Source organism: Salvelinus namaycush, chromosome 8 (genome assembly GCF_016432855.1).
Source record: "Salvelinus namaycush isolate Seneca chromosome 8, SaNama_1.0, whole genome shotgun sequence".
Taxonomy (NCBI): domain Eukaryota; kingdom Metazoa; phylum Chordata; class Actinopteri; order Salmoniformes; family Salmonidae; genus Salvelinus; species Salvelinus namaycush.
In genome coordinates, this window is record NC_052314.1 from 33,062,452 (window position 1) to 33,089,831 (window position 27,380).

Genomic DNA, 27,380 nt, shown 5'->3' on the forward strand with positions numbered 1-27,380 from the left:
GTGGTTGGTAAAAGCATGGCACTAGCAAAGGCAAGGTTATGGGTTTAACTCCAGCAAGGATCACATACAAAAAAATCCATGCATTCACTCACTTACTGTAAGTTGCCTTGGCTAAGAGTCTGGTAAGTGGCATTTATTGTATTATATTCTCATGACCAATCCCTGTCCTATCTCTCCAAGTGCTCATGCCGTAAAGACATGGTGAAGATCTCCATGGATGTGTTTGTGAGGAAGTTCCAACCAGATCGCTACAAGGCATGGAAGGCAGGGAAGGACAACATTCCTATTGACCACTCCAAGCCCACGCCAGAGGCTGCTGAGTTCCTGACGGGAGAGAAGACAGGGGAGCCTGGAAAGGAGGGTCCAAGCCCCAGCGAGGCCCCTGACCAGGAGGAGGATACCACAGGCACCACTACTCAGGAGGAGACGAGGTCTGTACTTTACTGTTCTCACTTACCCTGTCATGTTTGTTATTTCCAGATGGTATAGCTTAAACCCCTAGAGTTGCGAAACCCCAGCGAAAATACAATGGCATTTAAAAAATAAAAAATAAACAGTTTGTGGGGGAAAGGGTGTGTGTCCCATAACTTGCTAGGTAGTAAAGATGTTAGGGACAATATAGGATGATTCACAATAATTGTTCGCTAAAATAATAATTGCTTGCCAAAATGTAAGTGTTGTAATGGCAATACAGGTAAGAGGTAGCAATCCTTTGCATGAACTACCTACATTATTACAAATATTAATTGTTAATTATGGAAATTAAAGTGAGAAGGATTTTTTTATACATCTTTTTTTAATAGTTATATACCGTAATTGCTGGACTATTAAGCGCACCTGAATATAAGCCGCACCCACTGAATTAAAAAAAAAAAAGTATTTTGTACATAAATAAGCCGCACGTGTCTATAAGCCGCAGGTGCCTACCGGTACATTGAAACAAATGAACTTTACACAGCCTTTAAACGAAACACGGCTTGTAACAAAAATAAATAGGCTTTAACGAAACACGTCTTGTAACAAAAATAAATAGGCTTTAACGAAACAGGCTTGTAACATTTTTTTTTATTTAAATAGCAGTAAACAGTAGCCTACCAAGAAAGTCCTTGGTCACTATCTTCCTCCTGTGCACTGAAACCACTGAAGTCATCTCCTTTGGTGTCGGAGTTGAATAGCCTCAGAATTGCTTCATCCGATGTTGGATCGTTTTCATTGTGCTCTCCTCACTTTCATCCGGAGGCAAATTCCCCGCTGAGCTTATGCTGCCCTCTTCAATACGCAGCAGCTCCACGCTGTCAGGACCCACTAGCAGACTTGACCATAAGTCGCTCTTCGCATGCGGCCCGTTTTAGTGAAGGATTTCTCCCCACTTGTCATCCAAGCCTCATTTTCTAGTTCGGGCCATCTGCTTTTCTTTCCTCTGAAAGCTTTTGTTGTCTTTTTGCACTAAGTCAGTTTCTCACGCTGCTGTTTCCAACGTCTTATCATCGACTCATTAAGGCCAAGCTCCCGTGCAGCAGCTCTATTTCCTTTTCAAACAGCCAGATCGATCGCCTTCAAATTGAAAGCTGCATCATATGCATTTCTCCATGTCTTTGCCATGATGAGGGTGACAAAATGACTACCGTAATCAGAATGATGGAAAGTTTGAGCGCGCTCGATTTACTTCACATTATGTGACGGTGCTCCGTTTTTTGGCGGCATGAATTTGTGAAAGCGGGAAAAATCCATAAATTAGCCGCGTCATTGTATAAAGCGCAAGGTTCATAGCGTGGGAAAAAAGTAGCGGCTTATAGTCCGGAAATTACGGTAATACAAATCGAGGTGAGAGCGATGGAAATGCTTTTGGCGGCTGATCTGCTTCTGTTCTGTGGGTGGCACTGTGTGTTCTTTTCAAAGGATGGGTCCTGGTCTCTCGGGGGCGATGGGATCTGGGGGATCGGGGTTGGTGTGCCAGTCACTGGGATGACAACCCAGTTACTTAGTAGCAATGCACATATCATGGTATAGCTATATGGACACTCAATCACTATGGTACTTTTTAATGATGAGTTTACAAATATATATATGATGATAAATAGATTTGAAACTTGTATTTCATTATGGTAAATGGTGAAATAAGTATTAGCCAGTTATAATTGTAATGGCTTAGCAGATAAGAAAAGACGATCAGTATTTACCTGGCTAAAAGAGAAGGAATATAATTTCTATTGTTTACAGGAAACTCATTCAACAATTTTAGGTGAAGTTGTGTGGAAAAAGGACTGGGGGATGAAATATTTTTTCCGTGGGCAAAGAAATTCAAAAGGTGTGATAATATTAATAAACAGTAATTTTGATCCAAATGTACAAATTGTCCAAACAGATCCTCAAGGTAGATGGATGATTTTAAAATGTCATTGGACCATAAACAGATATGGCCTATTAACCTATACGTTTCAAATAATGATGATGATCCACGCTTCTTTGAAAATATAGTATTACTATATACAAGTATACTTTTTTCCCTTAAAGGTAGGGGTCAAAATTATTGGCACCTAAAGATACTTATAAATAAAGTAGTCAAAAGCTTAGTATTTGGTCCCATATTCCTAGCACGCAATGACTATATCAAGCTTGTGATCCTACACACTTGTTGGATGCATTGGCAGTTCGTTTCAGTTGTTTTGATAATTTTGTTCCCAGTAGAAATTAATGGTAAATAATGCTTTGTCATTTTGGAGTCACTTTTATTGTAAAAAATGATTACGAATAATCCTGAATGATTTGTGAGAAAGTTAGATGGTCAAAGATAACACATGTTAACAGGGTGGGAATCATTTTTTGGTCCACCAGCCACTGTGGGAGGTAGATTTAAAAATAATAATAACAATAATGTTTTTTTAAATGTACCAGTCACTCCAATTTTTTACCAACAAGTATTTTTTTTCTCCATAATTACACCCCAAAATCGCAAAAACAGATGAGCATGCTTTCTATTGTTTCAAAAACAAAAAACGTATTAATAATAAGTAAAGGGGTATATTGCTTAATTTCATTTTATTTTTGTGAACCGCGTCTGTTAAGACAATTTACACTGAACAAAAATATAAACGCATCATGTGAGAAGAGATCCCAGAAATGTTCCATACACAAAGTTTATTTCTTTCAAATTGTGAGCACCAATTTGTTTACATCCCTGTTAGGGAGCATTTTTCCTTTGCCAAGATGATCCTTCCACCTGCCAGGTTTGGCATATCAAGAAGCTGATTAAACATTATGATCATTACACAGGTGCACCTTGTGCTGGGTACAAAAGGCCACTAAGATGTGCAGCTTTGTCACACAACACAATGCCACATGCAATTGGAATGCTCACCACAGCATTGCATATTCATTTTGTTACCATAAGCCGCCTCCAACGTTGTTTTCAAGAATTTAGCAGTACGTCCAACCAGCTTCACAACCGCAGACCACGTGTAACTAAGCCAGCCCAGTACCTCCACATCCGTCTTCTTCAAGTGTTGGATCGTCTGAGACCAGACACCTGGACAGCTGATGAAACTGAGGAGTATTTCTGTCTGTAATAAAGCCCTTTTGTGGGGAAAAACTAATTCTGATTGGCTGGGCCTGGCACCACAGTGGGTGGGCCTGGCTCCCAAGATTAGGGGCCTAATTTATTTATTTCAATTGACTGATTTCCTTATGAATTGTAACTCAGTAAAATTGTTGCATGTTGCTTTTATATTTTTGTTCGGTATAGATCCAATAATACAAACGGATGAACATCAAGAATCAAGAAAGTGCCTTCCCTGCCACAAAATGCTGAGTGATACGGCCTATTTATTATTATAGTTCAGGGCTCTACGCTAACATTTTTTACAAGGAGTACATGATGTGCTTCTAAGTAGAAATGTAGAAGCACACAAATAAATTTAGGAGAGACGGTGACTAAAAGTTAATGAATACAATTTTTGGAGAGTGTGCTTGATTGACTATGCAGCAATCATTAGATGAGACAGAGGTTCAGCTGGCCCGGGACGTGCTGTTTCAGTGGTAACTTGGGCACTTAGCAGCAGAATGTTGCAGCAAACTCAAATTACCATTGAAAACCAAAATAGCATGTGAACGAAATATTTAAATGGCCAAGAAACATGAGGAGAAAGTCATACTTAAGTTTCCTTTCTTGTCAATTCGACAGGTGGGCTTTGGATAATAAAAAAAACTGTTCCCAAATACTGTGTGGCCACCTGCCAATGTGGCTGGTGAAATATACATTCTTACCCACCAATGACAAAATCTACCCTCATTTGGCAGGTGTTAATCACCAACCCTGCATGCTAACCTCCTCTGTTATTGGTACTGGTGAGAGGTTAGCATGTCTTGGGGGTATGCCCTTTGACCCTCTAACTTTTTCAGTCATTATTCACAAGTCATTTAGGATTCTCTGTGATCAGGGTAGCATCCACATTAATGTAGAAGTGAGCCAGATGTCTCGCCGGATGTATATACAGTGCCTTTGGAAAGTATTCCGATGCCTTGACTTTTTCTACATTTTGTTACTTTGCAGCCTGATTCTAAACTAGATTAAATAAAACAATTTCCTCATCAATCTACACACAATACCCCATAATGACAAAGCTAAAATAAAAATAAAAACAGCAATACCTTATTTACGTAAGTATTCATACTCTTCGCAATGAGACTCGATTGAGCTCAGATGCATCCTGTTTCCATTGATCATCCTTGATGTTTCTACAACTAGAGTACACTTGTGGTAAATTCAATTGATTGGACATGATTTGGAAAGACACAGACCTGTCTATAAGGTCCCACAGTTGACAGTGCATGTCAGAGCGAAAACCAGGCCATGAGGTCGAAGGAATTGTCCGTAGAGCTCCGAGACAAGATTGTATCGAGGCACAAGATTCTCTGGTCTGATGAAACCAAGATTGAACTCTTTGGCCTTAATGCCAAGCGTCACGTCTGGAGGAAACCTGGCACCATCCCTACGATGAAGCATGGTGGTGGCAGCATCATGCTATGGTAATGTTTTTCAGTGGCAGGGACTGGGAGACTAGTCAGGATCGAGGAAAAGATGAACGGAGCAAAGTACAGTGCCTTGCAAAAGTATTCATCCCCCTTGCTGTTTTTCCTATTTTGCTGCATTACAACCTGTAATTTAACTGGATTTTAATTTGGATGTCATGTAATCGACATATATAAAATAGTCCAAATTGGTGAAATGAAAAAATAACTTGTTTCAAAAAATATAAAACGGAAAGTGGTGTGTGCATATCAATCAAATGTATTTATAAAGCTTTTCTTACATCAGCTGATGTCACCAAGTGCTGTACAGAAACCGAGCCTAAAACAGCAAGCAATGCAGGTGTAAAAGCACGGTGGCTAGGAAAAACTCCCTAGAAAGGCCAGAACCTAGGAAGAAACCTAGAGAGGAACCAGGCTCTGAGGGGTGGCCAGTCCTCTTCTGGCTGTGCCGGGTGGAGATTTGAACATCTTGGCCATGTTCTGTTATAATGTTCATAGATGACCAGCAGGGTCAAATAATAATAATGACAGTGGTTGTCGAGGGTGCAACAGGTCAGCACCTCAGGAGTAAATGTCAGTTGGCTTTTCATAGCCGATCATTCAGAGTATCTCTATTGCTCCTGCTGTCTTTAGAGAGTTGAAAACAGCAGGTCTGGGACAGGTAGCACGTCCGGTGAACAGGTCAGGGTTCCATACCTGCAGGCAGAACAGTTGGAACAGGAGCAGCAGCACGGCCAGGTGAAATGGTGAAACGAGTCGTCAGGCCAGTTAGTCCTGAGGCATGGTCCTACGGCTCAGATCCTCCGAGAGAGAGAGAGGGAGCATACTTACATTCACACAGGACACCGGATAAGACAGGAGAAATACGCCAGATATAAGACTGACCCTAGCCCCCCGGCACATAAATTACTGCAGTATAAATACTGGAGGCTGAGACAGGAGGGGTCGGGAGACACTGTGGCCCCGTTCGACAATACCCCCGGACAGGGCCAAACAGGCAGGATATAACCCCACCCACTTTGCCAAAGCACAGCCCCCACACCACTAGAGGGATATCTTCAACCACCAACTTACCATCCTGAGACAAGGCCGAGTATAGCCCACAAAGATCTCCGCCACGGCACAACCCAAGGGGGGGGGGGGCGCCAACCCAGACAGGAAGATCACGTCAGTGACTCAACCCACTCAAGTGACACACCCCTCCTAGGAAGGCATGGAAGAGCACCAGGAAGCCAGTGACTCAGCCCCTGTAATAGGGTTAGAGGCAGAGAATCCCAGTGAAGAGGGGGGAACCGGCCAGGCAGGGACAGCAAGGGTGGTTCGTTGCTCCATTGCCTTTCTGTTCACCTTCACACTCCTGGGCCAGACTACACGCAATCATAGGACCTACTGAAGAGATGAGTCTTCAATAAAGACTTAAAGGTTGAGACCGAGTCTGCGTCTCTCACATGGGTAGGCAGACCATTCCATAAAAATGGAGCTCTATAAGAGAAAGCCCTGCCTCCAGCTGTTTGCTTAGAAATGCTAGTGACAGTAAGGAGGCCTGCGTCTTGTGACCGTAGCGTACGTGTAGGTATGTACGGCAGGACCAAATCGTAAAGATGGGAAGAGCAAGCCCATGTAATGCTTTGTAGGTTAGCAGCAAAACCAGCCCTTGCCTTAACAGGAAGCCAGTGGAGAGAGGCTAGCACTGGAGTAATATGATAAAATTCTTTGGTTCTAGTCAAGATTCTAGCAGCCGTGTTTAGCACTAACTGAAGTTTATTTAGTGATTTATCCGGGTAGCCGGAAAGTAGAGCATTGCAGTAGTCTAACCTAGAAGTGACAAAAGCATGGATAAATGTTTCTGCATAGTTTTTGGACAAAGTTAATGATTTTTGCAATGTTACGTAGATGGAAAAAAGCTGTCCTTGAAACAGTCTTGATGTGTTTGTTAAAAAAGAGATCAGGGTCCAGAGTAACGCTGAGGTCCTTCAGTTTTTATTTGAGATGACAGTACAACCATCAAGATTAATTGTCAGATTTAACAGAAGATCTCTTTGTTTCTTGGGACCTAGAACAAGCATCTCTGTTTTGTCCGAGTTTAAAAGTAGAACATTTGCAGCCATCCACTTCCTTATGTCTGAAAGACAGGCTTCCAAGGATGATTCGTTTTAAGTCTAATACTGTGGGTAATGGAGTCGCCAATGACTAGGGTTTTCAATTTGTCAGAGCTAATGGTGGGAGGCTTCAGCGTCTTAGACCTTGTAATGGCAGGATTAGAGACCAGAGAAGGCTCGGCCTCTGACTCCGACTCGCTGCTAAATGAGGAGAACCGGTTGAAAGTTTCTGTCGGCTGAATGAGCGACACCGGTTGAGCATTCCTACAGCATTTCCTTCCAGAAGCCATGAGAAAGTTGTCCGGCTGCGGGGACTGTGCGAGGGGATTTATACTACTATCTGTACTTACTGGTGGCACAGACGCTGTTTCATTCTTTCCTACACTTAAATTACCCTTGCCTAACGATTGCGTCAAGCTGGGCTAGCAGCACAGCTATCCTCGCTGTAAGGCGATCGTTCTCCTGTATATTATGAGTACAGCGACTGCAATTAGAAGGCATCATGTTAATGTTATTACTTAGCTTCGGCTGGTGGAGGTCCTGACGAACCACGTCCAGATAAAGTGTCCGGGGTGAAAAAGTTGAAAGAAAAAAGTCGAGCGAGGGGGAAAAACTAAAAATATAAATGGTAATTAAAAAGTAAAAACCGTAAAGTTGGCAGGTAGCAAAGTAAGGTTGGAAACAAAACGCACAGCAGCACGTAAACAAGTCTACCAGTCTAAATATGTATTCACCCCCTTTGCTATGAAGCCTCTAAATAATATATGGTGCAACCAATTACCTCCAGAAGTCACATAATTAGTTAGATTGCACACAGGTTGACTTTATTTAAGTGTCACATGATCTGTTCTGAAAGGCCCCAGAGTCTGCAACACCACTAAGCAAGGGGCACGACAAATCAAGCAGCACCATGAAGACCAAGGAGCTCTCCAAACAGGTCAGCGACAAAGTTGTGAAGTACAGATCAGGGTTGGGTTCTAAAAAAATATCAGAAACTTTGAACATCCCACGGAGCACCATTAAATCCATTATTACAACATTTTAAGAATATGGCACCACAACAAACCTGCCAAGAGAGAGCCGCCCACCAAAACGTACGGACCAGGCAAGGAGGGCATTTAATCAGAGACAACAAAGAGACAAAAGATAACCCTGAATGAGCTGCAAAGCTCCACAGCGGAGATTGGATTATCTGTCCTAGGGACCACTTTAAGCCGTACACTCCAGAGCTGGGCTTTATGGAAGAGTGGCCAGAAAAAAAGCCATTGCTTAAAGAAAAAATAAACAAACACGTTTGGTGTTCACCAAAAGGCATGTGGGAGAGACCCCCAAACATATCGAAGAACGTACTCTGGTCAGATGAGACTAAAATTGAGCCTTTTGGCCATTGAAGAAAACGCTATGTCTGGCGCAAACCCAACACCTCTCATCACCCTGAGAACACCATCCCCAGTGAAGCATGGGGGTGGCAGCATCATGCTGTGGGTATGTTTTTCATCTGTAGGAACTGGGAAACTGGTCAGTATTGAAGGAATGATGGATGGCGCTAAATATAGGGAAATTCTTCAGGGAAACCTGTTTGTCTTCCAGAGATTTGAGACTGGGACGGAGGTTCACCTTCCAGCAGGACAATGACCCTAAACATATTGCTAAAGCAACACTCGAGTGGTTTAAGGGGAAACATTTAAATGTCTTGGAATGGCCTAGTCAAATTCCAGATCTCAATCCAAATGAGAATCTGTGGTATGACTTAAAGATTGCTGTAAACCAGTGTAACCCATCCAACTTGAAGGAGCTGGATCAGTTTTGCCTTGAAGAATGGGAAAAAATCCCAGTACCTAGATGTGCCAAGCTTATAGAGACATACCACAAGAGACTTGTAGTTGTAATTGCTGCAAAAGGTGACTCTACAAAGTATTGACTTTGGGGGGTGAATAGTTAGGCACACTCAAGTGTTTTTTTTTCTTATTCTTCACAATAAAAAAATCTTTTGCATCTTAAAAGTGGTAGGCATGTTGTGTAAATCAAATGATACGTACCCCCCCAAAAATCAATTTTAATTCCAGGTTGTAAGGCAACAAAATAGGAAAAATGCCAAAGGGGGGAATACTTTCGCAAGTCACTGTATAGACAGATCCTTGATGATGATAGGTTCTTATTTTTCAGAGTAACTCACACTAGAGAAGCTTGACCAAGTTTTGTTCTTCTCACAGCTGTATTTAGACAAACAGTTTCTCACCATCACAAGTGTGTGTGTGTGTATATATATATATATATTTATACCCCACTTTGGACATTCCTCCTTTTCTCAAATCCTTAAATCTTAGATGTAAGAGGGTAACAGGATATTCCACAGATGTCCTCTCGTATCACCTATCGCACTCCTGTGACTCTCCCGTCCACCCAGCACATTCCACAGCCATTCTGTTTTTCTACAGATCTCACTCCTTTATATACTATGCATCTGGTCTATCATGTCTTTAATATCTCAATGTTCAAAGTTTAGCCCGAATCCAACAATGAAAACCTGCTCCAGAGCGATCAGGACCTCAGACTGGGGCGAAGGTTCACCTTCCAACAGGACAACGACCCCGAGCACACAGCCAGGACAACACGAGTGGCTTCGGGACAAGTCTCTGAATGTCCTTGTGGCCGAGCCAAATCCCGGACTTAAACTTGATCGAACATCTCTGGAGAGACCTGAAAGTAGCTGTGCAGCAACGCTCCTCATCCAACCTGACAGAGTTTGAGAGGATCTGTAGAAAATAATGTGAGAAACTCCCCAAATACTGGTGTGCCAAGCTTATAGCGTCATACCCAAGAAGAGTCGAGGCTGTAATCACTGCCAAAGGTGCTTCAACAAAGTACTGAGTAAAGGGTCTGAATACTTATGTGGATGTAATATTTCAGTCTTTTTATTTTAAATAATTAGCAAACATTTATTTAAAAAAAATGTTGCTTTGTTATTATGGGGTATTGTGTGTAGATTGATGAGGGGAAAAAAACTATAATACATTTTTTATAAGGCTGTAATCTAACAAAATGTGGAAAAAGTCCAGGGGTCTGATTGCTTTCTGAAGGCACTGTATCTGAAGCATCCGTTTAGAACTTCCAACCACCATGAGAGGATGTCCAGTGGCGGGAAATGGGTGAAGATGGCGGTAGATGAAACTTGGCTGACTTTCTGCAAATTTTCTCATTGTTGAAAGAGTCGATCTCGATACAGTTTTCTGTACCCAAAACTAGAATCCGTTACAAACAGAGGGCACTAGGTTTTGTGGACTTGACCCTTTTCTAAAAATTGCAGTGTTTAGAAGGGTTGAATTTAGTTATTGCACACTTCGGAGTAGTGTGCAATAACTAGTGTCTTGTATCTACTGTGCATACTTTGCATGTGCAGCAAATACATGCTAGAACGCCCCCTTTTCCCACGTCCTTGCTTGTTCTACCCACTATGCTTCATTTGCTCCCACTGGAAACAACACCAGGGGTGTATCTTGGGTTAGTTACCAGCATCTTGGATTATAATGTGGGGAGGTCATAATAATGAAAAACCATTTTAAAATGTTGATTACACTGGGCAAGAAAAGGTTAAACTTCTGATTTTTAAACTATACTTGTGATATCATGGATGGTCAGTCCTTGCATCCAAAGCTCTGTCTATGAATTTGTTACATTTCCCCAACACTTTTTGTTGTTTCTACTGCAGATTGCCCCTTTTTTTAAATGATCAAATAGAATAATTTATTCATTCTTTGGTCACCACTTTGAGCTAGTGTCTCAAGAGACTTATAAAAAAACATTCACAGTTCCCCTCTCTGTCCTGTGCCACAGCAAGCTGAAGGTTGGGAAAAAGCGCCAGCGGGAAGCAGTTGTGGAGGCAGAGGAGGATGAAGACACTGAGCAAGCTAAGGAGGAAGGAGAGGTAGCGCAAAAGAAAGTCAAGCTGGATCAGTGGAGTGGAGGACACACCCCAGCACACAAAGGTACCTCAATTAGGTGACCCCGCGATGAACGCTATGCAAGAATTCTACAAAAAAAATTCCAATAAAACAAATCCAAATAATTTTCTCGTAATGTAAATGTGGGCATCAAAATACATAAATTATTTTGAAACATGAATATGGAAGTTGTTAACCATGTCTAAAAATCAAATATGTATGTTGTGATATTTATGCGATATGAGCCCAAATTTAAAGCACATGCTGTGCTTAGAACATTTATTTCTGTGGGACAGCCCTTCTGAAATCCAGTGTGTTCATATTGGCTCTTTGCGAATGGTATTCCTCACTCTACCAGAGTAAGATCGATGTGACATTGTATTGCCAACAAGTATTGGAAAGTCCCAAGGGTGTTTTACGGTCATCAGATGTTCTCGTTGATACAAAAATAGTATAGCAGGTTACAAAGTTAAGCTTCGTAGCTACGTTTTTGTATGAGTTGTCAGGGATTGGTCCAAATTCGCCAATCCCATTTCCATGCTTGCTAGCTGTTTGGGAGTGCCTGATGCTGTTCGCTAAGGCAACGAGCCGGGCGAGAGGCCGCGATGCTGTATTGTGCCAACAGTGATTTTAATTTTTTTGTTGTGATTGATGATTTTAAAACAATAATTTATTGGCTGCAGTCCTACAATTGATGATATGTAAAATGTGTCCCATCTTGGTGTGCCGCTGGCTAGCAGGCAGCTCTGTCTTTTCTGAGACTAGGCTAATTATTTCCTGGAAACGGTGCAGTTTATTCTCAACACCAAAAATAACATTACAATGTAACCCAACTCCAATGTAGGCCTACCTTTTAGAATTCAGCTATGTTATTAGACTAGTAGCCTTCTGAGTTACAGTTCAGACTTAGTGAGGTGTGTGTGTGTGTGTGTGTGTGTGTGGGGATGCAGGTGGCACAGGGTTGGGTGTATTATTTGGCGCACTAGGTCTAATCAGTTGGCCTACTGAATACAACATAACTGATTGTACACTGAGTATAACAAACATTAGGAACACCTTCCTAATATTGAGTTGCACCCCCCGCTTTTGCCCTCAGAACAGCCTCAATTCGTTGGGGCATGGACTCTACAAGGTGTCGAAAGCATTCCACAGGGATGCTGGCCTATGTTGACTTCAATGCTTCCCACAGTTGACATGTTGGCTGGATTTCCTTTGGGTGGTGGACCATTCTTGATACACACTGGAAACTGTTGAGTGTCATCTACACTGATTTGAAGTGGATGTAACAAGTGACATCAATAAGGGATCATAGCTTTCACATGGTCAGTCTGCCATGGAAGGAGCAGATTTTCTTAATGTTTTGTATATTCAGTGTACAGTATACAGCTTAACAGTTACTAATTGGTAAATAGTAACCTTGCTTTTTTGTTCATGATTATGTATTCCCCCCATGTGTTTGTGTGAAAATGTGTGTGTGCGGGCTCCACCTTATTCCTCTGTGTAAACTCCTAGTTCTGTATAAAACATCAATATATGTTAACAATATGACCACATTACTTTAAATGAACAGACAAATTCGCATATTAAGTATTATATTTGCATAATGTAGTATTAGAAGTTGTATTCTAATTTCATAAATTGTTTGTCTCTCCGTTTTTCATAAAGCATTAAGATTTGTCAATAATATGACCACCCTACTTTAAATGATTGGGCTTAAATTACTGGAATGTTGTTTTCTGTACTGCTACATTTGCATATTAAATGCATCATTTGCATAACAGTATATATTTTTCCCAGAACAGTAAGGTTGGCCAATCTTGAGTTATTGGACAAAAAAAGTGTTGAATTTAAGAAGCCAGACGTGTGATTTGGTGCCTCATTGACTAGGGATTAACATTGACCTGTCTGTGACCTTTTTGAACTTTTCAGGTCACTTTAAAATAAGATATCTCATAAAATAAGATCAATTGTGTTCATCGGAAGCTTCTCATAAACATGAAATACAAAGTGTAACACCAGAACCATCGTTTCATTTTGTCCCTTAAGGGGCATCAGGTAGCCTAGTGGTTAGAGCTTTGGGCCAGTAACCGAAAGGTTGCTGGATCGAATCCTCGAGCTGACAAGGTAAAATTCTGTTCTGCCCCTGAACAAGGCTGTTCCCTGGTAGGCCATCATTGTAAATAAGAATTTGTTCTTCACTGAAAAAAAATAATTAAACACTGAATCTGGTAATCTATATATAAATACTGTATATGGACTGAGGTACAAAGATAAGGAACCTCAGTTAATCTTTGACTATGCTACCAAACAATTAAACAGGGACTGACGCTAGTCTACTGCAGATTGACTTGAGGGAGATCATTTAGACTAGCGATTCTCAACTGGTGGGTCGCAACCCCAATTTGGGTCATGGGAGGTTTTGAATGGTTCTCAGGTGTCTGAATAAAAACATTCAATAAATATTCCAGTCTGAACTTAAAACTTATTTGGGATCGGTGTCCCGTCTACGGGATGGTTGAGCTAACGTTGGCTAATGCGATTAGCATGAGGTTGTAAGTAACAAGAATATTTCCCAGGACATAGACATATCTGATATTGGCAGAAAGCTTACATTTTTCTTAATCTAACTGCACTGTCCAATTTACAGTGAAATAATACCATGCTATTGTTTGAGGAGAGTGCACAATTTTGAACATGAAAAGTTATTATTAAACATATTAGGCACATTTGGGCAGTCGTGAAACAACATTTTGAACAGAAATACAATGGTTCATTGGATCAGTCAAAAACTTTGCACATACACTGCTGCCATCTAGTGGCCAAAATCTAAATTGCACATGGGCTGGAATAATACATTATGGCCTTTCTCTTGCATTTCAAAGATTATGGTAAAACTGTATTTTGGCTGTGAATATTGGGTCTAGACAGACTACCTGATTTTAATTTGTGTCCCGAGGCAAAACTAGTTGAGAACCACTGAGTTAGACATTGCCTTGTGCCTCCAGTTTTTCATGTTGTTTGTTGTTTATTTCAGAGCCAAAGCCAGAGGACGTTAAAAATGAGCTAACAAAGCTACCACCCAACGCAAAGACCAACCGAAACACAAACGCCAGCCGAAAGCTAGCACTTCAGATGAAAGCCAATAACTCTATTAAATCCACTCTAATTAAGTCTCAGCCACAGACTAACAGTCAGTCAACCCAACCAGCAGTACCAGGCCCCTCCTCCCAAAGCTCAGAGAAGGCCGGCCCCAGTGAGGATGTGAAGCCTCCAGCACCAGCCAACAGCCCCAGCCCTGCTCACCGACTCTTCCAGAGGACCCTGAGCCCGGCAGACGTGCTGCATGTCCACAGCTACGCCAAGGGAGACTACAGCGAGGGAGAGAGCAAGGAGATGAGGAGCGATAGTAGTGATAGTGAAGGAGAGGAACAGGACGACAGCAAGGTGAGAGGGTTGGAGGAGCAGAGACGCAGGAGAAGAGGAGTAGTGTCCAAACATCACGTCATTTAACCTCTGTCTGTAGGATTGGCTTTATAATGTTTTTTTCTGAGGTCAGCTATATACTGTACATGTTCAATGAATCAGCGCTATAATGATTCTGTTGTTAACCCCTTTTATTCCACCAGGGGGCAGAAGAGGGAGCGGAGGATGAAGGTGTGCAAAGCAAACTGGGGAAGCTGCCTCGCCATCACCCTCTGATGAAGGACAGCATGAGTGACGAGGGTGAATATAAATATTACTTTTTCATTCACATAGTTCAGCCCCAGTTAGGCTTCCTTTTCCTAAATATTGGATAAGACCTAAGGAAAAGCAGTGTCAGGTATGTTCTGGCATTGAATAGAAAAGAGCATCATTCACTCATATCGATGTTTGCATACTCGATGAGATGATAGTAGTTTGTCTGTGTGTGTTTTTAGAACTGTCTGTGGTTCCAATAACTCAGGGGATTTGAGCATATAGCATGGTGGATTTGATTTCCTTCATGGACCACTGTCAATGTCAACAGTTCTGTAAGTCGCTTTGGATATGGCTTGTGCTAACGCTAAACAATCTTTGTTTTGTTGTTTTTAGAGCTGCCAGAGCAGCCCCCAGTAGAGGAGGATGGGTTAGAGGGAGAGCTGTGGGCCAAGCCCTTCGTCCACCTGTGGCAGAACAGACCCCCCAGCCTGAAGAGAGAGAAGGAGTACAACCGTCGCATGGGCCTCCAGGCCCCATACTGCTCCGTATGCTCATTGTTCCAGACCTACCAGCGGGTGAGGAAGGAGGAAAGGAGAGTAGAGGAGAGTGCTCACCACCCCACTAAGTACTCTTGAACAGCGAATTTGGTATTTCATGTTTTCTATGCCTAGTCTGAGTTTAGCTCTATTGCTGTGTCTCTCTCCATGGCCATACCGAGTGCACAGATGAAAGCATACGCAAACTTTACTTTTTGAATTATACCCTTTTTATTAATCGCTTTGGTACTATTTTCACAAGTATAGTATGTGGTGAATTTTCTAAACTCTTGTCACAAAACGCAAATGGTAAAGCTTGTAACGCAGCCCGTCTTACATTCAGAACCTTTAATTTCACATTTAATTTGACTGTAAACTTCTTTCACCACACAACCATTGATCCAAAATATGTTTACTGTGAAATATACTGCAAAATATATATAAAATGCAACATACATCTTTTAAAGATTTTACTGAGTTCATATAAGGAAATCAGTCAACTGAAACTATTTAAATAGACCCTAATCTATGGATTTCACATAACTTACCAGGGGGTGCAGCCATGGGTGGGCCTGGGAGGGCAGCCAATCAGAATGAGTTTTTCCCCAGAAAAAGGCTTTATTACAGACAGAAGTACTCCTTAGCCCCCCACCACCCCTCAGATGATCTCACAGGTGACGAAGCTGGATGTGGAGGTCCTGGGCTGGCGTGGTTACACATGATCTGTGGTTGTGAGGCAGGTTTGACGTACTGCCAAATGATCTGAAACGACGTTGGAGGCAGTTTATTGTAGAGATATTAACATTTCTCTGGCAACAATTCTGGTGGACATTTCTACAGTCAGCGTGCCAATTGCTCGCTCCCTCAACTTGAGACATCTGTGGCATTGTGTTCTGTGACAAAACTGCACATCTTAAAGTGGCCTTTTATTGTTGGGGCGGCAGGTAGCCTAGTGGTTAGACTTGTAACCAAAAGGTTGCAAGATCGAATCCCAAAGCTGACATGGTACACATCTGTCGTTCTGCCCCTGAACAAGGCAGTTAACCCACTGTTCCTAGGCCGTCATTGAAAATAAGAATTTGTTCTTAACTGACTTGCCTAGTAAAATAATTGTCCAGCACAAGGTAATGATCAAGCTGTTTAATTAGCTTCTTGATATGCCACATCTGTCAGGTGGATAGATTATCTTGGCAAAGGAGAAATGCTCAGTAACAGGGATCTAAACAAGTTTGTGCACACAATTTGAGAAAAATAAGTTTTATGTGCGTATGGAAAATGTCTGGGATTTTTTTTATTTCAGCTCATGAAACATTGGACCAGCACTTTACATGTTTATATTTTTGTTCAGTGTTTAATGAGTGCATTGGTTTAATCAGCAAAACACAACATATCTTCTGATATATTCTAAATGATTTTAAAAATCACTTAATCCAATAGCAAAACAGGTAAGATGCTACATTAAATGACAATACTGTTTTCACATTAGGCAATACTCTTGCGCTACCCATTTAAAATTGACTGAACATCAAATGTGCGATAATTGGGGACATCTTTCACAATGTAATCAAAGAAATTCAAGAAACAATGTTTAGTAGGCACTAGTTTGCATCAAGCCTGTCTAGCAACACCAGAGTTGAGGATTGGTCACATACCAAAATGTGTGGACTCTTGTCACTTTGGATAAGTGGCTGCTACGTAAATGGCATATATTACGGTATTACAGTACTGTATTGGCCAATGCAATTTTAGTAATGCAGTGTGAACTCTATTCCCCCCCCCCCATCAAAAAGACCCCAGTAACTGATTTTGGATACATGTTTACTGTATAGGGGATGCATTTATTTTTTGTTTTGGACTTTCTGGATTATTTGCGTGTTGTATTGATATATTTTTATTTTTTTTAACCTTTATTTTATCAGGGAGTCATACTTAGACAAATGTCTATTTTACAGATGAGCCCTGAATTACAGAGAATACACACCAACATATAAATACAAAATGCAAGCAGAAAGAAAAACACGGTCATAAAAAAAACACATTCATCAGTAATAAGGACCTCAATCAGCTTTCTGAATTGCCCTGAGGCATCAGAACATCACATTTAAGAAAATGTTGAAGATTGTTCCACAAATAAGGTTGCAAGAAAACTAAAAGCTGAATTACCTAACTCTGTAGAGACCTAATTAATTTCCAGAGTTAGCCATCCCTGATACCGGGTGTGGTAACTCCTATGTCTAAAGTTTAGTAATGATGTTAGGTACAGTGGGACTTTTTGTTCTAGAGAACAACATATACTTAGTTTTACCTGCATTCAGTGCTAATTTCAGGTGAATTAAGTTATGTAGTACATTGAAAGTAGACTGTAGTTCAGAGAGCCTGGTCAACCGTGGGGGCAATAGCATACACAAGTCTCATCGGTAGATTATAATTTTTTTACAGACAAGTCAATATTGTTAATGTAAACAATCTAAATACACGACCCAGAATCGACCCCTGCGGGACACCTTTTGTAATATCCAGGAAACCTGATTCAACACCATCAGCAGATATACATTCAGTTCTATCTCCTGAGTGGCGCAATTGGTCCAGCGTCATGTGGGTTTGGCTGGGGTAGGCCATCATTGTAAATAAGAATTTGTTCTTAACTGACTTGCCTAGTTAAATAAAATAAATCTGTCATTTAGTTTCTAAACCAGTTACATGCAGTCTGGTCTAGGCCAATTGAGGAAAGCCTCTCAATTAGCAGTGAGTGATCAACAGTATCGGAAGACTTTGGCAGGTCAATGAAGAGGGCAGCACAATGCTGCCTTTTATCCATACAGTTAACCACGTCATTTATAACTAGAGATGCAGCAGAGATTCAAGATTCAAACCATCTCAATTTCAAATCAAATCAAAATGTATTTGTCACATACACATGGTTAGCAGATGGTAATGCGAGTGTAGCGAAATGCTTGTGCTTCTAGTTCCGACAATGCAGTAATAACCAACAAGTAATCTAACCTAACAATTCCACAACTACTACCTTATACACACAAGTGTAAAGGGATAAAGAATATGTACATAAAGATATATGAATGAGTGATGGTACAGAACGGCATAGGCAAGATGCAGTAGATGGTATAGAGTACAGTATATACATATGAGATTAGTAATGTAGGGTATGTAAACATAAAGTGGCATAGTTTAAAGTGGCTAGTGATACATGTATTACATAAAGATGGCAAGATGCAGTAGATGATATAGAGTACAGTATATACATATACATATGAGATGAGTAATGTAGGGTATGTAAACATTATATTAAGTGGCATTGTTTAAAGTGGCTAGTGGTACATTTTTACATAATTTCCATCAATTCCCATTATTAAAGTGGCTGGAGTTGAGTCAGTATGTTGGCAGCGGCCGCTAAATGTTAGTGGTGGCTGTTTAACAGTCTGATGGCCTTGAGATAGAAGCTGTTTTTCAGTCTCTCTGTCCCTGCTTTGATGCACCTGTACTGACCTCGCCTTCTGGATGATAGCGGGGTGAACAGGCAGTGGCTTGGGTGGTTGTTGTCCTTGATGATCTTTATGGCCTTCCTGTGACATCGGGTGGTGTAGGTGTCCTGGAGGGCAGGTAGTTTGCCCCCGGTGATGCGTTGTGCAGACCTCACTACCCTCTGGAGAGCCTTACGGTTGTGGGCGGAGCAGTTGCCGTACCAGGCGGTGATACAGCCCGACAGGATGCTCTCGATTGTGCATCTGTAGAAGTTTGTGAGTGCTTTTGGTGACAAGCCGAATTTCTTCAGCCTCCTGAGGTTGAAGAGGCGCTGCCGCGCCTTCTTCACAACGCTGTCTGTGTGGGTGGACCAATTCAGTTTGTCCGTGATGTGTACACCGAGGAACTTAAAACTTTCCACCTTCTCCACTACTGTCCCGTCGATGTGGATAGGGGGGTGCTCCCTCTGCTGTTTCCTGAAGTCCACAATCATCTCCTTTGTTTTGTTGACGTTGAGTGTGAGGTTATTTTCCTGACACCACACTCCGAGGGCCCTCACCTCCTCCCTGTAGGCCGTCTCGTCGTTGTTGGTAATCAAGCCTACCACTGTAGTGTCATCCGCAAACTTGATGATTGAGTTGGAGGCGTGCATGGCCACGCAGTCGTGGGTGAACAGGGAGTACAGGAGAGGGCTCAGAACGCACCCTTGTGGGGCCCCAGTGTTGAGGATCAGCGGGGTGGAGATGTTGTTACCTACCCTCACCACCTGGGGGCGGCCCGTCAGGAAGTCCAGGACCCAGTTGCACAGGGCGGGGTCGAGACCCAGGGTCTCGAGCTTGATGACGAGTTTGGAGGGTACTATGGTGTTAAATGCTGAGCTGTAGTCGATGAACAGCATTCTCACATAGGTATTCCTCTTGTCCAGATGGGTTAGGGCAGTGTGCAGTGTGGTTGCGATTGCGTCGTCTGTGGACCTATTGGGTCGGTAAGCAAATTGGAGTGGGTCTAGGGTGTCCGGTAGGGTGGAGGTGATATGGTCCTTGACTAGTCTCTCAAAGCACTTCATGATGACGGAAGTGAGTGCTACGGGGCGGTAGTCGTTTAGCTCAGTTACCTTAGCTTTCTTGGGAACAGGAACAATGGTGGCCCTCTTGAAGCATGTGGGAACAGCAGACTGGGATAAGGATTGATTGAATATGTCCGTAAACACACCAGCCAGCTGGTCTGCGCATGCTCTGAGGACGCGGCTGGGAATGCCGTCTGGGCCTGCAGCCTTGCGAGGGTTAACACGTTTAAATGTTTTACTCACCTTGGCTGCAGTGAAGGAGAGCCCGCAGGTTTTGGTAGCGGGCCGTGTCAGTGGCACTGTATTGTCCTCAAAGCAAGCAAAAAAGTTATTTAGCCTGTCTGGGAGCAAGACATCCTGGTCCGCGACGGGGCTGGTTTTCTTTTTGTAATCCGTGATTGACTGTAGACCCTGCCACATACCTCTTGTGTCTGAGCTGTTGAATTGCGACTCTATTTTGTCTCTATACTGGGACTTAGCTTGTTTGATTGCCTTGCAGAGAGAATAGCTACACTGTTTGTATTCGGTCATGTTTCCGGTCACCTTGCCCTGGTTAAAAGCAGTGGTTCGCGCTTTCAGTTTCACGCGAATGCTGCCGTCAATCCACGGTTTCTGGTTTGGGAATGTTTTAATCGTTGCTGTGGGTACGACATCGTCAATGCACTTTCTAATGAACTCGCTCACCGAATCAGCGTATTCGTCAATATTGTTGTTGGACGCAATGCGGAACATATTCCAATCCGCGTGATCGAAGCAGTCTTGAAGCGTGGAATCAGATTGGTCGGACCAGCGTTGAACAGACCTGAGCGAGGGAGCTTGTTGTTTTAGTTTCTGTTTGTAGGCTGGAAGCAACAAAATGGAGTCGTGGTCAGCTTTTCCGAAAGGAGGGCGGGGGAGGGCCTTATATGCGTCGCGGAAGTTAGTATAACAATGATCCAAGGTTTTACCAGCCCTGGTAGCACAATCGATATGCTGATAGAATTTAGGGAGTTTTGTTTTCAGATTAGCCTTGTTAAAATCCCCAGCTACGATGAATGCAGCCTCAGGGTGTGTGGTTTCCAGTTTACAAAGAGTCAGATAAAGTTCGTTCAGGGCCATCGATGTGTCTGCTATACGGCTGTGATTATAATCGAAGAGAATTCCCTTGGTAGATAATGCGGTCGACATTTGATTGTGAGGAATTCTAGATCAGGTGAACAGAATGACTTGAGTTCCTGTATGTTGTTATGATCACACCACGTCTCGTTAATCATAAGGCATACACCCCCGCCCCTCTTCTTACCAGAAAGATGTATGTTTCTGTCGGCGCGATGCGTGAAGAAACCAGCTGGCTGCACCAACTCCGTTAGCGTCTCTTGAGTTAGCCATGTTTCCGTGAAGCAGAGAACGTTACAATCTCTGATGTCTCTCTGGAATGTTACCCTTGCTCGGATTTCATCAACCTTATTGTCAAGAGACTGGACATTGGCGAGTAGTATGCTAGGGAGTGGAGCGCGATGTGCCCGTCTCCGAAGCCTGACCAGGAGACCGCTACGTTTGCCCCTTTTACGGCGTCGCATAGGGTCGCCGGCTGGGATCAGATCCATTGTATTGGGTGGAAGGCAAAACACTGGATCCGTTTCGGGAAAGTCATATTCCTGGTTGTAACGGTGGTGAGTTGACGTTGCTCTTATATTCAGTAGTTCCTCCCGACTGTATGTAATGAAACCTAAGATTACCTGGGGTACCAATGTAAGGAATAACACATAAAAAAACAAAATACTGCATATTTTACAAGGAACGCGAAGCGAGGCGGCCATCTCGGTCGGCGCCGAGATGGCCGCCTCGCTTCGCGTTCCTTGGAAAATATGCAGTATTTTGTTTTTTTATGTGTTTGGTAGAGGTCAGGGGATTGTGGATGCCAGGTCAACTGATGCAGCACTCCATCACTCTCCTTCTTGGTCAAATAGCCGTTACACAGCCTGGAAGTGTGTTTGGTCATTGTCCTGTTGAAAAACAAATGATAGTCCCACTAAGCCCAAATCAGATGGGATGGCATATCGCTGCAGAATGCTGTGGTAGCCATGCTGGTTAAGTATGCCTTCAATTCTACATTTCTTGGCCCAAGCAAGTCTCCTCCTTATTGGTGTCCTTTTATTAGTGTTTTTTTCCCCAGCAGCAATTTGACCATGAAGGCCTGATTCACACAGTCTCCTCTGAACAGTTGATGTTGCGATGTGTCTGTTACTTGAACTCTGAAGCATTTATTTGGGCTGCAATTTCTGAGGCTGGTAACTCTAATGAACGTATCATCTGCAGCAGAGGTAACTCTGGGTCTTCCGTTCCTGTGGCGGTCCTCATGAGAGCCAGTTTCATCATAGCGCTTGATGGTTTTTGCGACTGCACTCGAAGAAACTTTCAAAAGTAATGGAAACTTTAAAAAATGTCCGTATTGACTGATCTTCATGCCTTAAAGTAATGGACTGTTGTTTCTCTTTGCTTATTTGAGCTGTTATTGCCATTTAATATGGACTTGGTCTTTTACCAAATAATGCTATCTTCTGTATACCCCCCTACCTAGTCACAAAACATCTGATTGGCTTAAACGCATTAGGAAGGAAATAAATTCCACAAATTAACTTTTATGAAGGCACACCTGTTATTTGAAATGCATTCCAGGTGACTACCTCATGAAGCTGGTTGAGACAATTCCAATAGTGTGCAAAGCTGTCATCAAGGGAAAATGTGTCTATTTGAAGAATCTCAAATATATTTAGATTTGCTTAACACTTTTTTGGTTACTACATGATTCCATGTGTTTTTTCATAGTTTTGATTTCTTCACTATTATTCTACAATGTAGAAAATAGTAAAACTAAAGAAAAACCCTTGAATGAGGTGTTCTAAAACTTTTGACCGGTAGTGTATATCATACTTTTTATGTTTCTACTTTACAGACAATGTACATTTTCATGATGTAGTTCTCAATCTGTAGTAGACAAACCAGTTTACATGTAAAATCTATAGGTTTACCAAACATTTAAGTGATCATCAATTAACAGTTGGATTAAGTAAGTGAAATTTATTTTTGCAGAAGAGAATCATATCAAAAGTAATGTGAGCAGTGCATTGTGACAGGCGATTACTTTATATGAACATGCATTGCAATGCGAAATATGTATTTCTAGATGACACTGATTAAGTATGGTGAAAAAAGGACTGATTTTGTGTTGTACTTGGTCAATTGAAAATGTGGTTTTGAAACGACTGCCTTTTTGATGTTTTGAGTTTAACTAAGAGCTGTGAAAATTGCACCAAAGCGATTTAAAAATAAAAAAAACTGTAAAAATATGTTTTTTTAAATGATCCTCCATTGTCCTTCCAAGTGGTGCTAAATATGATTATTTTATTTTTTTTAATCTCCAGACGGAGTGTGCTGATGACTGTAACACTCCAGTGGTGTTGCCTGGAGGCAGACTGAGGACTAAGCCTCTGATTGCTGAGATGTGTTTCACTACCACCACCGAGCCAGAGGAGGGTGCTGAGGAGCAGGCGCTTGGAGCCCTGGCGCCCACCACCCCTCACCTGGAGCCAGACGGCACCAGCCTGCTCATCAGCTGCTCCCACTGCAGTGTCCGCATACACACCAGTCAGTACTACTTACTAACTAACTACACACCAGTCAGTACTCGCAACATAACATACTCTCATTATGTTTTTGCAGACCCTCAAACCTTGTTTATACCCTACGTATGTATGCATGGATGAACTACAAGTAGCAATGCAAAACGGCTGTTGCGTAGCAAAACTATGCAGAGGTGTGCAACTGCGTTTTGTACGTAGGGTAATAACTAGCCTTCAGAAAGCTTCTGGTCGGCAGGTTTACCTACAGCTATAGTTGGAGAGATTGTGGGCTGTACTGTACCCTTAATTGTAATACCAGGGTTAACAGCTATACTCTACTCTAGCAAGCTGTTTGGACAGACTTGATTTAGAGGAGTTAACTACAGGCTGTTTCAGGCCTAGAATTTTTTTTTTTTTTTACTCTGACACATTTGATATACACCAGAAAGGAAGAGGCAATGCGAGAGTTTTCTAAAATTAGCCCAGTGCGTTTCTATGGGCTTATTTTGGACTTTGGACTCAAATCACATTTTATTTGTCACATACTTTGACTAACAGTGAAATGCTTACTGTCTGGTCCTTTTCCAACAATTTGACATACTGACACGAGGAATAAATAGTGAATAACAATGAGTAAAAATAACATGGCTCTATACAGGGAGTACCAGTACTGGGTCGATTTTCAGGGGTACGAGGTAGCTATGAACATGTAGGTAGGTAAATTGACTAGGCAACAGGATAGATAAGACATTAGCTGTGTGTGTATCAGTATGCATGTGTGGATGTGCTTTGTTGGTGTGAAAGTGAGTGTGTGGGTAGAGTCCAGTGTGTGCATAGTCATTGCAAAAAAGGATCAACGTAGGTAGAATGGCTAGCCATTTATTAGCTTTTTACCAGTATCATGGCTTGAGGGTAGACGCTTCAGGGTCCTGTTGGTTCCAGACTTGGTGTACTGGTACCGCTTGAGGTGCGGTAATAGTGAACAGTCTATGGCGTGGGTGGCTAGAGTCTTTGACAATGCCGTACTCAACCCCCCTGTGTAGCGCCTTGCAGTTGCCATACCAAGTGGTGATGCAGCCAGTCAATATGTTCTCAATGGTGCAGCTTTAGAACTTTGAGGGTCTGAGGGCCCATGCCGAGGGTGTCTGGGATGATGGTATTGATGTGAGCCATGACCAGCATTTCAAAGCATTTCATGGCTATGGACGTGTGTTACAGGGAAATAGTCATTTAGTTAGGTTACCTTGGCATTATTGGGCAAGGGGACTATGGTGGTCTGCTTGAAACAAGTTGGTATTACAGAGCGCGTCAGGGATATGTTGAAAATGTCAGTGAAGACACTTGCCAGCTGGTCAGCCCATGCTCAGAGTAAATGTCCTGGTATTCCATCTGGCCCTGCGGTTTTGTGAATGTTAACCTGTTTAAAAGTCCTACTCACATTGGCTATTGAGAGCAAGATCACACAGTCGCCCGGAACAGCTGGTGCTTTCATGCATGGTTCCGTGTGGTCTGCCTCGACGTGTTTAGCTAGTCTGGTAGGCTCGTGTCGCTAGGCAGCTCGCGGCTGGGTTTCCCTCTGTGATCTGTAATAGTTTGTGAGCCCTGACACATCTGTTGCGCGTCAGAGCCGGCGTAGTAGGATTCAATCTTAGTCCTGTATTGACGCTTTGCCTGTTTCGAAGTCATAGCCGGTCGTAACAGGATTTCTTATAAGCGTCCGGATTAGTGTCCCGCTCCTTGAAAGAGGCAGCTTTAGCCTTTAGTTTAATGTGGATGTTACATTTAATCCATGGCTTCTGGTTGGGGTATGTTCGTATGGTCACTGTGGGGACGATGTCATCGATGCACTTATTAAAGGGAATGGAAACACTTTAGGAAGTAAAGCTAAGCAAAGAGATCAATTAATAGTAAACGTGCAAATAACATAAAAATCCTAAAAATAGAGATGTTTCTATCTTTAACCTTCGATTATTAGAGGTATTATTATAGGCCATAGTAATGGCTGATGCCAATGCGTCATTGGCAGGCTTGAGCGAATTGTGTGTTTTGGCTCAGGGACTGAAAGTGATTGCTGCCACCGAGAGGGAACTTGAAGGTTCCTCACATCTTTTCCACTGCTCTGTTATTGAGATCAGGACAACAAAATTAAGGTAAGAAACTCTATACAATTAGTTTTTATGTTGGTATGTTGTAATATTTACAGATGAGTCTGTGAAGTGACCTTTTGATAACAAGCCGAGTAGACGGTCATCAAAACGAGGCAAGGTAGCCTACTTAATTTAGCGATGTTCTTGACTTTTTTATGTTAATGTTTTCTTTTGATAGCTGTACGACCCAACATGCTCATTTTGAAGAGCATTTGTCATTAGGTATTATTCAGAGCTAAAACGAACTGGCTAGTGATTCGATGTGACTAGCCAGCCAGAAACCTGCTGCAGTCATGCTTTTTGATTGGAAGGTAACTGTCAAGGTACCCCCCCTCCCCCCCCCATTGCCCTCAGAACTGCCTCAATTCGTCAGGGCATGGACTCTATAAGGTGTCGAAAGTATTCCACAGGGATGCTGGCCCATGATGTCATCTATGCTTCCCACAGTTGTCAAGTTGGCTGTATGTCCTTTGGGTTGTCGACCATTTTTGATACACATGGGAAACTGTTGAGCGTGAAAAACCCAGCAGCGTTACAGTTCTTGACTCAAACCAGTGCACCTTGCACCTACTACCATACCCCGTTCAAAGTCTTGCCCATTCACCCTCTGAATGGCACACATACACAATCCATGTCTCAATTGTCTAAAGGCTTAACAATCATTCATTAACTTGTCTCCTCCCCTTCATCTTCACTGATTTGAAGTGCATTTAAAACTTCTTATGGCTTGGGGGCAGTATTTCAATGTCTGGATGAGATGCGTGCCCAAAGTAAACTGCCTGTTACTCAGGCCCAGAAGCTAGGATATGCAAATAATTGGTAGATTTGGATAGAAAACACTCTAAAGTTTGCAAAACTGTTAAAATGTCTGAGTATAACAGAACTGATATGGCAGGCGAAAACCTGAGGAAAATCCATCCAGGAAGTGGGATTTTTTTTGATGTGGGTATTTTCAATTGAATGCCTATACAGTATCTAATGGGTTAGGACCCAGATTGCAGTTCTTATGGCTTCCACTAGATGTCAAGTCTTTAGACATTGTTTCAGGCTTGTTTTCTGAAAAATGAAGAAGAATGAGACCTTTTTGTCAGTGGGTTGAGGAAGAATGCAGAGCTGGTTTGCGCACGTGACCGATTGTGCGCCCTTCGTTGTTTTTCCTTTCTATTGAATACGCTACTGTCCGGTTTAAATATTATCAATTATTTAGACAATTGAATACCTGAGGATTAATTCTATACATCGTTTGACATGTTTCGACGAACTTTACCGGTACTATTAAGATGTATTCGTCTGCATGTTTTGACAACCTTGGAGCCAGTGGATTACTGAACAAAACGCACCAACAAAACTGAGTTTTTGGGATATAAAGAGGGACTTTATCGAACAAAACAAACATTTATTGTGTAGCTGGGACTCTTGTGACTGCACCATATGAAGATCTTCAAAAGTAAGTGATTAATAAGTGATTAATTTTATTGCTATTTCTGACTTTTGTAATTCCTTTACTTGGTTGTAAAATGTTTGTATGCTTTTGTAAGCGGGGCGCTGTCCTCAGATAATCGCATGGTATGCTTCCGCCGTAAAGCCTTTTTGAAATCTGACAAAGCGGCTGGATTAACAAGAAGTTCATCTTTAAGCCGATGTTTAACACTTGTATTTTTTATGAATGTTTATTATGACTATTTCTGTATTTTGAATTTGGCGCTCTGCAATTTCACCGGATGTTGTCGAGGTGGGTCGCTAGCGGAACGCCTGTGCCAGAAAGGTTAACAAGTGACATCAATAAGGGATCATAGCTTTCAC

The 27,380-nt window shown here is 42.2% G+C and overlaps 1 protein-coding gene across 4 annotated transcripts in view; it reads left to right on the forward strand.

The window, feature by feature from the left end:
• Nucleotides 1–27,380, forward strand: part of LOC120052623 (lysine-specific demethylase 4A-like) — a 59,255-nt gene that overhangs the window by 19,298 nt on the left and 12,577 nt on the right. For 2 of the 4 annotated variants that reach the window (XM_038999643.1, XM_038999644.1), the window contains 6 exons: nt 181–431; nt 10,962–11,113; nt 14,103–14,512; nt 14,695–14,791; nt 15,140–15,321; nt 23,233–23,455. In XM_038999643.1, the coding sequence (XP_038855571.1) occupies nt 181–431; nt 10,962–11,113; nt 14,103–14,512; nt 14,695–14,791; nt 15,140–15,321; nt 23,233–23,455 (1,315 nt within the window). Of the gene's footprint in view, nt 1–180; nt 432–10,961; nt 11,114–14,102; nt 14,513–14,694; nt 14,792–15,139; nt 15,394–23,232; nt 23,456–27,380 lie in introns of those variants that run through there. The other 2 variants (XM_038999645.1, XM_038999646.1) reach the window with 2 other exon arrangements.